The following is a 12815-nucleotide window of genomic DNA, read 5'->3' on the forward strand; positions in this document are numbered from 1 at the left end:
CTGCTGGGTGAACAGAGGCACATTTGGACTAAGTCACTTGCCCAGGGTGACAAACACACGTTTTGACACTTGTGTTTCGGGTGTACGTACATATTTGTGGTTCCACCATCTGGTCATCTACCATGTTCTGTACACTAGGCATAGTAACAACACTGTAAGGATCTGTCCCAAGGTTGAATAACAACCTGATCACTAGCGGGATACAATCTCAGCACCTGGCACTTTTGACCGCTTGCCCACTCCACGTATGTTTAAATGTCAAGACAGGAAGAAAACTGTTTGGGCATATATTGAGAAATTATGAAACACAGGCTCAGATTTTGGATTGCAGGAGGATTAAATGTTACTGTTTGTGAACAAGCATTTCCATCTGAAACTAGCCTGATGGCACCTAGTGTGATTACTTTCATACCAACCTGAATATGGATGTCAAATTACTTCGAGGTTGTTCCGGGGGGCACGGATGGCCCAGTTGTCTAAGGTGCCATGATTCGCTGTGCAGAGTTGCGTCCCTTGGGCTGGCCAGAAACCTATGATTGTGGGTTCGAATCCCGGTTTGCCCCGATTATGTTTCTAGGTTTGTCCACACCATACCCATGCTCACTGGTTTCACCGATGTGGTAAACGTCTGAGACCTGCATCACTTCGGGCTTTCTTCCCACATTAAGCTGACACGCTGTGATATAACTTGAATAATGTTAAAAGCGGCATTAAACCAAACTCACTCACTCAAGCTGGTTCCAGGGTTATTATGTGATAATGAATTGCAGTTGAACAAAAATAACTAGCAGGTATTACCATTTTTTATTTAATTATTTTACAATGTTTATAACAGAGTATGTAGTACAGATGTTATTTGTATTCTTTTCAAATATATAGGTCAAAATAGCTACAGCAATGATAATATAAGGGTAACGCTATTTTTCAGGGCATTATCATTTGCAGAAGCCCGAGGTCTTCCATTAACTGCCTGACGAAGGAGGGCAGTTGAAAAGACCGAGGGCTTCTGCAAACGATAATGCCCTGAAAAATAGCGTTACCGTTATTATAGCTAAAATGGATGGAATTTGTTATCAAATAAAAAGAAACAACAATGTCGATTTTGAAACATTTACTGCAATCAACACGAATGTCACTGACCCACTTTTACAAATAGGGAAACGTCATGGAACAAACCAGATGACGTCACTATTGAACGTTACGTCACCTATCCATATCCTATGACGTCACCTAACAAGAGGCGTGATAATGGCCCGTCGTCAAGTAATATGAGGGCATTATCAAGTTACAATGGCCCGCTCATTTCTGATAACATGCGGGCGTTTTTATGATAATTCTATCCATTTTAGCTATAATATTGCGTAACAACCCATTTTTTGCCAAATGTTTTTGATGGCTGTTCTCAGCTGTGATGAAGCATTTGGGTTGCAAGTAAAACAATAAGTCAGTCAGGTTACTAGAAGCGGATGTATATTTCTTGGGGGCCTAGCCACTGTACTATATATGAGGCCTAGCTTTAAAATAGGGCCTTTCTTTTAGTAGGCTTAAAAAAATAAAAGAATTGGTTTTCAGGCAATGGCTTTTGAAAATATTGTGCGGGCGGTGTGTTTAGGGGGGGTTTGTTCAAGCTAGTATGTAACCCAATTTTGTTTACAATAATTTCGGCAAAATCATGTTCTTAAGTCTTGTAGCATTTCACTGCCGGGGTCGTGTGTTCGAGACACGGAATATTTAAACATTTTTTTTTTTGAAAATGGAAATAAAAACAAAACATGCAGTGGATGTTATGATGATGCGGGCGGTGCCTGAGAACTAAGACTATTATTTTTTAGCCTTACCCAGGTGAGTTTGTTATAGGATTTATCCTTAGTATGACTTGTTGGTAGTTTGTGATAGTTGAAGCTGATTGGTCACAGGTACAATGCGAGGTTCGGACACTGATGGACCCTGGACATGGCCCACCCTCTGTGTAGTACTGTCATGTAGTACTGTCATGTAGTACTGTCATGTAGTACTGGCCTGTAGTACTGTCATGTAGTACTGTCATGTAGTACTGTCATGTAGTACTGGCCTGTAGTACTGTCATGTAGTACTGTCATGTAGTACTGTCATGTAGTACTGTCATGTGGTACTGTCATGTGGTACTGGCCTGTAGTACTGTCATGTAGTACTGGCCTGTAGTACTGTCATGTAGTACTGTCATGTAGTACTGTCATGTAGTACTGTCATGTAGTACTGGCCTGTAGTACTGTCATGTAGTACTGTCATGTAGTACTGGCCTGTTTCAAAGAGTCATAACCACTGATTGTAATACATGTAGAGCGATGACATTTCACTGAAAGGGTATCGACATCATATTTGAGTTTACCCGTGAAGATCCAGGTTGGAATAGGTCTTCAGCAACCCATGCTTGCCGGAACTATGCTTGTCATAAGAGGCGACTAACGGGACTGGGTGGTCAGGCTCGCTGACTTGGTTGATGCATGCCTCATATCCCAATTGCATAGATCGATGCTCATGATGTCAATCACTGGATTGTCTGGGCTATACTCGATTATTTACAGACAGCCGTCATATAGCTGGAATATTGCCTTTGTAGTGTCAAACAACAAACAACAAACAAACAAATGATATTTGAGTACCTTGTTTATATAATGAGCCCATCCTTCAATTATTTTAGATTCTGTCTGTTTCATCCAAGAATTACTGTTATGGTTTTAGAAATGTCCTCTCCAGTCTATAAGTTTTAATGTCTTGGAGCAATATAATACTAATACATACTAATTTAGCTTCATCTGGGAAGTGACATATCGCCATCTTCCCACAGAAATTCCCTTGTGCATGACATAGTGTTATTCAAATGCAAAATGTATGACTGATAAAGTCCGAGTCCAGAGTGTTATTATACTGCGATGGAGGTAATACCTGGCTAATGGAGAATATGGAACCCTGTTTGTTAATTCCAACTACAAATGCCTTTTCCTGCAGGTCCAGATCTCCGTGGCAACCATCCTGATGGCGGAGGATGCCTGGAAGCTGGAAGAAGCAGCAGCCATGGCAGGAACATGGGATGGAGAGGTCCGACAGAAATCCCGGTGAGATGGGAGTGAGAGAGGGAGTTGGGCTTACTGCCGATTTTGGCTTGCTGAAATATTTCTATTCTTTATGATCAATGATTTTTTTGGATAAAATCCCTATTTTCTTCTAAACAATATTTTCCCCCAATTTGCCACTGAATGTCACTTTCCAGGGATGTGAAATCTCCGCGGAAACGCGGAAAATTGCGTTTTTTAAAACAGTAGTCCTCGGAAAAAATCATCTTCCGGGTAAAAATTAAATAATTTTGGGGGGAAAAAAACGCTACGAAAAATATGATCGAAAACCGGAAAATCCCTGCTCACATCCCTGCTTTCCAAAGCGATGTAGCTGGAGTATTGCTGACCCCAGCATTAAATGAGAAACATTCCAAAACAACAAACACACTTATCTGAGAATCAGGTTGGTTGGTTGGTTTGTTTGTTGTTTAACGCCACACTCAGCAATATTCCAGCTATATGACGGTGGTCTGTAAATAATCGAGTCTGGACCAGACAATCCAGTGATTACTAACATGAGCATCGATCCACGCAATTGGGATCGATGACATGCATCAACCAAGTCAGTGAGCTTGACCGCCCGATCCCATTAGTCGCCTTTTACGACAAGCATACTCACCTTTTACGACAAGCATTGGTTGCTGAAGACCTATTCTACCCCCGAATCTTCACGGGTCCTGAGAATCCGGTAAATCTGTAGGCACAGCTCAACATGTATAGGCGTTGTCCTTTACAGGGGTAGATTTCACAACAAATTTGTTTGTAGCTAGCAGGGCTTGCTCCTTAAAAAGTTACTGACCCTCCTCCATACTGCCACCTACAACTGGTGGTGGAGGCCGCGTAGTGGCTGAACCTGAGATCGCGTAGCCACCTAGCGGGGCTCTCAAAATATTAAAACTCTTCACCCCTTAAACGTTTTTTCCTGCTCTCTGAGATTAAATCTTGGCTCCCATTTGCCTCATTTCATGGCGATTTATGAGCAAATAAAGAAAATGTTGTACACAACATTACAAAATGGCGTCCGGTTATAATTCTACCGAGATAATCCAATTAAAAAAATCAAACATACATAGTGAATGGTTGATATTTTGACTAGCCAGACGGGCTATCCACTATCTTTACGTATCAACAAGCTCTTTGTAATTTTAACTGGCCACGGTCCAACGGGCCAGCAGTTAAACTGCCCCTGATTTATTGTGCGGTCTTGTTGTCCAGACATGCGGACGACCTGCTACAGCTGGACACTGGCCGCAAGATCCCCCCCAGTGGCTGGAAGTGTGAGAGGTGTGACCTCACCAACAACCTCTGGCTCAACCTCACAGACGGATCCATTCTCTGTGGCCGCAAGTTCTTTGATGGTAGTGGCGGCAACAACCACGCCGTGGACCACTTCGCAGAGTGCAAGTATCCCCTGGCTGTCAAGCTAGGGACCATCACCCCTGACGGTGCAGGTACGGCCTTCAACTGTGACTAGGAGTCACTTCCTAGATGTCTTTATGAGTATTTTGTCATTAAAACAGGTCTGTGACTAGGTGTGCAGAGAGTCTAGACAAGTTTTTGTTCTGTGTTTTATCACACATGCTTTTGTGTGAATAGTTCTTTATCATGTGTATTCAATATGTCGTGTGTTTAAAAATTGACTTGGGGTGGTGGGGTAACCTAGTGGTTAAAGCGTTCGCTCGTATTGTTGAAGCCCCGGGTTTGATTCTCCACAAGGGACAATGTGTGAAGCTTATTTCTTGTGTCTCTGTCGTGATATTGTTGGAATATTGTTAGCCATAAAACCATAGTCACTCACTCACTTAAAAATTGATTTATTTGTGGTCAGAATAGCAGTTTGAACCTCTAGGTCAGACAGCTTGTGGCAGGTGTATCATTTTCTGAATGAGTCGCCTTCAGCACATAAATTTGGTCTGATTACTTTCACTTGAACATTTTCACTGAAATTCAGTGTTGAAATTCAGGTCACATTGCATCACAATTTATAAGATTAAAGGTGGGCTGTGCAGTGTGGTGTCCCTTACCTGCTCGGATCTAACGTGGGGCTGAATTTTTTTAAATTATCTCGGATTCTCACCTTTCAATGGTAATACCATACAGCATTACTGTGCACTGTGGCTGCGTATTCCCACTAATGTCAGGTCCTGTATTCCTCCTAGACGCGTACTCATATGACGAGGATGACATGGTCACCCCCTACATAGTTGCTAATATCGGACCCTGCATTCCTCCTAGACCCGTACTCGTATGATGAGGACTGCATTGTCAACCCCTACATAGCTGCTTCTTACTCCCATCAGACATTCTAGTGTTGATCTATTTATTCTTCCTAGACATGTATTCATTTGACAAAGACAACATGGTCACCCCTACATAGTTGCTACATCCCCCCACTAATGCCGGGCTCTGTGTTTCTCCTAGACGTGTACTCGTATGACGAGGACGACATGGTTCTGGATCCACATCTGACCAAGCACCTGGCACACTTCGGCATCAACATCACCGCCATGCAGAAGGTAGGACAACATGATGCTTAGGGAGACCTGTCATCTTCTTTTGACAAAGAGAGTTGTCTCCCTTTTCATCTTGCATGCGACTGATCGTTAATGATTATTATACTAATCATACTTATGCGAAATGGTGAGGACTCGATTGTGGATTTGGGTACATGAGTACTCACTATGTGTGTGTGTGTTTTTTTGGCAACCCTCCCAAAAAGTATTAATAGTTAAAGTCATGTGGGATGTTCATGATGTCAATCACTGGATTGTCTGGTCCAAACTGGTCCAAAAATAATAAGTATAACATCTTGTATTGATAAAGAAAAAATATATTGTGTATTGTATTGCGGGATGAAACCTTGTGGTGCGGCCATGCATCGTTTCACCCCCAAAAGGTATGGCTTTGTTTCAGTGCCCCCCCTGTGATTTCAATGTAGTCTTACCTTCCCACATATTTTCAATTACTGGACCATTGATCCAAAGTACTGTTCAAACAGCAACTCTCTCCATCCCGTCTATAATGATTGACCACTCAGAAGTTTATTCTTATGTTTCTGGTGACGTCCTCTGGTTACATTGTATAATATTCCTGGTATGTGTAAATGTGTGTTATCATGGTTACAGACCGAGAAGACGATGTTGGAGCTGGAGATTGACCTGAATCAGAAGATTGGGGAGTGGGACGTCATCCAGGAGGCTGGGAGTAAACTCACGCCGATGTACGGCCCGGGATACACCGGGATGCGTAACCTTGGCAACAGTTGTTATATGAACTCTCTCATGCAGGTCGTCATGACGATACCTGACTTCCAACAAAGGTGAGTCCTTGCAGTACAGGTTAATGATGACATATGGAAGATGAGAGTTGATGCTGAGGTTGGTTTGACTGCAGACACTGTTTGTGATATAAACTCCTGTTATTTGTTCTCTAGGATCCATCAGGGTCTTGTTTTGTTTGTTGTTTGATGCCAGTCAACAGTATGTTAGCTGTGTCCCTTGCCTTCTTGGTACAATGAAACACAATCAACCAAGTCTTTGAGTCCGACCATTGAGTTGCTTCAGTGGCATCTTTCCCGAGGCAGGGGAGATAACTGGCTATAAACATCCAGTTTGCCATCTTCCCGAGGCAAGGGAGATAACTGACTATAAACGTCCAGTTTGCCATCTTCCTGATGCAAGGGAGATTACTGACTATAAACATCCAGTTTGCCATCTTCCTGAGGCAAGGGAGATAACTGACTATAAACGTCCAGTTTGCCATCTTCCCGAGGCAAGGGAGATTACTGACTATAAACATCCAGTTTGCCATCTTCCCGAGCCAGTTTGCCATCTTCCCGCGGCAACAGAAATCACTGACTATTAACATCCAGTTTGCCATCTTCCCGAGGCAAGGGAGATAACTGACTATAAACGTCCAGTTTGCCATCTTCCTGAGGCAGGGGAGATAACTGAATATAAACGTCCAGTTTGCCATCTTCCCGAGGCAAGGGAGATAACTGACTATAAACGTCCAGTTTGCCATCTTCCTGAGGCAAGGGAGATAACTGATTTTAAACGTCCAGTTTGCCATCTTCCCGAGGCAGGGGAGATAACTCAAAATAAACGTCCAGTTTACCATCTTCCCGAGGCAAGGGAGATAACTGACTATAAACGTCCAGTTTGCCATCTTCCCGAGGCAAGGGAGATAACTGACTATAAACGTCCAGTTTGCCATCTTCCTGAGGCAAGGGAGATAACTGACTACCCACCTCAGATACAACAACATGGACGAGGGATGTTATCATGCTTCATGTGGTGTGGTTTGAGGGGTATCTCACAATGTCAAATTCATGCTTTGCAACCAAGAAATAATTGATAAAAAACTTTGACATGTGACACTCTGTTTCAGATATTATGCAAAAGAGGAGGAAATATTCCAGTCTGCACCGTCCATTCCTGTTGGAGACTTCAATGCTCAAATGTAAGTACTGGCTGTTTGTTGATGAGGTACAAGGTCAAATGTTTGTGCACAGACATTCCCTGATGTGCTGATCGTTGTCACCTTCCCGAGGCAAGGGAGTTAACTGACTATAAAAGTCCAGTTTCCGCCCTTGCAGAACTACCCTGGTATTATGGAGTTTCATTTTGGCTGGAATAATGAGTTTATGCTTGGTCTAATCAAAATCATGCAACTAAATCGAAATCCGATTCGTAAATTGTCATACAGATTTCGGTCGATTGCAGGATTTGCAAAGCCCAACTCGTCAACAGATATTTTCTAAATCTTTTCATGTTTTTATTCAAGGTGCTCATGTGATTTGATGCACTTTGCAATGTAAGACCTGTTTTATCACAATATAGATTATCGATCAGATCATCTTGACTGGGCGCCGCCATTTTGTTTGAAGCAAATGCAAGTGATACGAGAGATGGAATCTGATTGTCCATGGCATAGAAGGGACGTAACTCGTACTAGCCACTGGTGGCGCTACGATCGAGCCCAGGAATTCCAGCCTAGTTTGGCAAGGGTGGAAACTGGACTTTTTAAATCAGTTAACACCTTGCCTCAGGAAGATGGTCGTTGTGGCGGTACATGGGAATGTAACAATCAAAGAATAACGTCGGCGTCTTATGGATGATCTTATCTGTGTGAAGTCATTTCGTGAATCTCACTCCTTTCACCATCAATTTATGAGGGACACATTATCTTAATTAGAGTTTATTTAGAGTTTAATTATTTCTTTTTATACCACGAGGGTGTGTAATGTCCATTGTTTTGACAAACCTTAGTTCACTGTTTTGCATTGTCATGTAAAGTTCATCTACTGCGGGCAATATGGACTTCATCGCTCTTGACTCACGCCTCACCCCATGTGTGTTGAAGCCCATCTCACCCTTGAGTAGGGCACCACCATTTACTTATCATGCACATGTCCTCTGATGTTTAGGTGAGATTTTAGTGACTTTAGCCTTCGACTTTTCTTAGTTTCGTACTGCAACATTTCCAGTGACTTCGCTCTTACATTACTGTAATACAGACCTACCCCCAATGAGGTGCGAAGGTGGCCCAGTCGTCTGAGGTAACACTATTTGCTGTGCAAGGCTGTGCAGAGTTGTGCCCCTTGGCAAACCAGAAATGTATGATTGTGACTTCAAATCCCGGTTCGCCCTGATTATGTTGCTTGGTTTGTCAGCACCTCACCGTGCTCGTGGGTTTCACCGAAGTGGTAAACGTCTGAGACCTGCATCACTTCGGGCTTTCCTGCCACATTAAGCTGACACGCCGTGATATAACTGGAATACTGTTAAAAGTGGCATAACTCACTCACTCACCATTTTTTATGTCTTCCAACTACTGATGTTTTTAATATAGTAAAACAAGAGATTGTCCCATCTTGCGTGACCCGTGAATATCCGGGGTAGAATACGTCTCCAGCAACTCATGCTTGCTGTAAAAGGTGTCTATGCTTGTCGTAAGAGGCGACTAACAGGATTGGGTGGTCAGACTCGCTGACTTGGTGATTGCATGTCATCGACCCCAATTGCGTGGATCAATGCTCATGATATTAATCACTGGATTGTCTGGTCCAGACTCGATTATTTACAGACCGCCGTCATATAGCTGGAATTATTGCTGAGTGCGGCTTTAAACAACAAAGCTACCTACCTATCCATCTTGCATAACAGGTAGGTATGAATAAGATCATCGATACATGTGTCAGTGATTGACTGTTGTTCATCTCTCCACTGCAGGGCTAAGTTAGCTCACGGTCTGTTGTCAGGGGACTATTCCAAGCCCCCAGTAGATGGAGAATCCAGCACACAGCTCGTCCCCGTGAGTTGACACATCATGACGGTCGAATCACATTTAATGAATGTAACAAACGTTATATTTGGGATAACACTTTCTCAGTAAAGTACAGATTCCAGTACATTTTGGGTTGAGTCCCGTCTGGGAATCAAACCCACACTGCCAGAGTGAGGCACCTAATCACCAGCAGACAAAGTCAGCGATCTAACCCACTCAGTCAGTGGGGTATCCATGGTTAGATTGTTACAAGGTGTATCAGTGGGCTAGCACTATAAAAGACGTCATTAGTCTGGACGAGTACAAGAAGCCACACTTACACATGTGTATGCATGTCACTATGTCACCGATATCCATGAAGCTCCGGGGTAGAATAGGTCTTCAGCAACCCATGCTTGCGGTAAAAGGTGACTATGCTTGCCCTAAGAGGCGACTAACAGGATCAGGTGCTCAGGCTCTCGACTTGGTTGATACATGTCATTGTATCCCAATTGCATTGATCAATGCTCATGACAGAGCTCCAGATAACATTTTGAGCAATTGAGTTTTTACTCAAAGGTTTCTATTTTAATTGGGATATTACATTTTTCATAGGGTAACCAATATTTTTTCACTCACCTATTCATCACTCTATTGGGTTTTTCCCCCAAAAAGTGAACATTTTTAGATTTATAAAAAAATATGATAGTGTTTTAGATGTATATAACGGGTCTAACTATAGGCTTGACTCAGAAAGTAAATTAGCTCGTAATTGTGTGTCTGAAATTAGCTCCCTTGTACGCATACTGAAAAAGCTTCATTGAGTATTTATGTGAGCTATTTTTATACATTTGAGTTTTTCATTTAATGCATGTGTTTCTGTACGCAAGGTAACTGAAAGTAATTGGGTTTTGAACATTTTTAGGTGTATTTTACGCAAATACGAAGCTTATCTGTAGCTCCGTCATGATGTCAATCGCTGGATTGTCTGGTCCAGACATGATTATTTGCAGACCGCCATAATATAGCTGGAATATTGCAGAGTATGGCATTAAACAACAAACAAACAAACAACATTTATCACCTGACCGCCTCACCGCCTCTCCAAGTGTTCTTGTTCTCAGAGATAAGAGGGAATCTGGCTGGTTACTGCTTTCACTTGTCATTCTGATGTCAGATGCCCTGTATTGAGTTCCCACATGATTACTATAAGTACCAGTAAACCATTCTCGGGCCGCCTCTGTGGTCTAATGGTAGGGCGTCCGCCTTGAATGCGGAAGGTCCGGGGTTCAATACCCGGCCGCGTCATACCAAAAGACATTAGAAGATGGTACTTGTTGTTACCATGTCTGTCGCTCGGCATTCAGGGACTAAAACAAGGACTGGTCGGCTCGGAGTCAGTATACTGTGTCTGAGTGGGATATTCATGTTAAACTGCGGCATGGTATCTCAGTGAGCTAGCACTATAAATCGGCATCAGTCCGGACTAGTACAAGCAGCCACACAAACACACACACGTGCATGCACGTTGCTATATAAGTGCAATAATCTTGGACGCGACGTTAAACCCCATTTCACCTCACCTCACCTTAAACCATTCTCATTCACTTAGTTCCTAGCCAGCATGCCCTGATGCACAGTACAAAGTACAATTGGTTTAATAGTTGGATTTGCCGTGTCAACAATGTCCTATCTTCATCATGTTAATTGTGTTTATATCAAAGTTGATTTTTCTGTTTTTCCCCCCAGCCACCAACAGGTATTCGGCCACAGATGTTTAAGACGTTAGTTGGACGAGGACATCCAGAGTTCTCCACCAAGAGGCAACAAGATGCACAGGAGTTCTTCCTTCATATCCTCACATTCATCGAGGTCAGTACAAGGGGACCGTTCAGTACCAGGGGACTGTTCAGTACCTGGGGACCGTTCAGCATTCCTGTTTACTGGGAATTACCATTTTTTTACCGGTAAAATTAGGCTTTACTGGTAATTCATGTGACTGCCAGTCCCTGTGGACCGGCAAATATAGTACCTTATAAATCTTTGTTGTTGAACAAAACATCGGTGAAGTACATTTTTCGAACAAAGTCAGCTTGTCTGTTACCATCAGGGTTTCCCCTTGTCTATTTCTAGGTTAAATATCCATTTGTAGAGACATCGTCTCGAAATATTAAGAAAAAAAGAGAAAATTCTGACTGAAGTTTGTGCGAATGACGTATAGATCTAACTAAATTACTTCAGAGATGATATCTTTGCACTGAACATGATGCTGAAAGAATTAAAACCAAATAGCTTTTTTATTTGTTGAAAGTTGGGACTGGCAAAAATTAGAGGGGACTGGTAATTTTTAAAGTTGCCAGTCCAGTTTCAAAAGCGGGAACACTGCACCTCCGTGATTTTGCTGGAATATTGCTTAAAGCGTTGTAAATCCATACTCACTTATCTACTCACTCATTACAACAGAAACAATGTGACGGCATGACCTTTCTTCTTCCAGCGTAACAGTAGAGGGAATGTCAATCCAGCTGAATGTTTCCGGTTTGAAATTGAGGACAAGGTCAAATGTGGGGGGTCAGGGAAGGTCAAGTACACAACGAGAGAGGACTACTGTCTGGCGTTACCGGTGCCCATGGAGGCTGCCACCAATATAGGTAAGATCCCGAGGTTTACGTTCATCGCACTAAGCTGAGGATTGGGTGGCTTCGTCACTCCACTGCATGGTCTTCATGTTTGTCCATTTGCAAAGGATACAGAACCCTGCTTGCTTTACCGACTTGTCACAGTGAAATAGTTTGTTCAGGTGACTCAAGTTGTTGTAGAAATACCTCTATGACATGTAATGTCCACAGGGGGCACGGGTGGACCAGTCGTCTAAGACGCCGTGATTCGCTGTGCAGAGTTGCGTCCCTTGGGCACGCCAGAAACCTATGATTGTTCGAATCCTGGTTTGCCCCGATTATGTTTCTAGGTTTGTCAGCACCATACCCGTGCTCGTGGGTTTCACCGATGTGGAAAAAGTCTGAGACCTGCATGACTTGGGGCTTTCCTCCCACATTAAGCTGACACGCCGCGATATAACTGGAATACTGTTAAAAGCGGCGTTAAACCCAACTCACTCACTCACTCACTGTAATGTCCACAACAACAGATTTCACTATTAGGCGAAATGAAATAATAGTCTTGGTTCTCAGGCACTGCCCGATCATCATAAAGTCCACCTCACCTTTTCATTTTTGATTTCAATTTTCAAAAAGAAATTCTTTAAATATTCCACATCTCGAACACACAACTCCGGCAATGAAATGCAACAATACTTAAAAACAATGTGATCCATTATAGCGTGCATTTACTTCCCTTTATATGAGAACTGCTTTATTGTACATATTGTGTTATGGTCATGGCGGCAATAGGAGTTTGTGATCAATTATAGTGTGCATTTACTTCCCTTTACAT

General features: G+C 42.7%; 1 protein-coding gene across 1 annotated transcript in view; it reads left to right on the forward strand.

The window, feature by feature from the left end:
* LOC139471193 (ubiquitin carboxyl-terminal hydrolase 5-like) overlaps positions 1-12815 on the forward strand; it is a 35673-nt gene that overhangs the window by 7154 nt on the left and 15704 nt on the right. Inside the window, exons 5-12 of the mRNA XM_071253479.1 lie at positions 2989-3095; positions 4311-4546; positions 5517-5611; positions 6221-6414; positions 7485-7556; positions 9329-9410; positions 11112-11234; positions 11860-12013. Of these exons, the coding sequence (XP_071109580.1) occupies positions 2989-3095; positions 4311-4546; positions 5517-5611; positions 6221-6414; positions 7485-7556; positions 9329-9410; positions 11112-11234; positions 11860-12013 (1063 nt within the window). The remainder of the gene's footprint in view (positions 1-2988; positions 3096-4310; positions 4547-5516; positions 5612-6220; positions 6415-7484; positions 7557-9328; positions 9411-11111; positions 11235-11859; positions 12014-12815) is intronic.

Source organism: Haliotis cracherodii, unplaced genomic scaffold (genome assembly GCF_022045235.1).
Source record: "Haliotis cracherodii isolate W230 unplaced genomic scaffold, xgHalCrac1.p SCAF_22, whole genome shotgun sequence".
NCBI classification, from domain to species: domain Eukaryota; kingdom Metazoa; phylum Mollusca; class Gastropoda; order Lepetellida; family Haliotidae; genus Haliotis; species Haliotis cracherodii.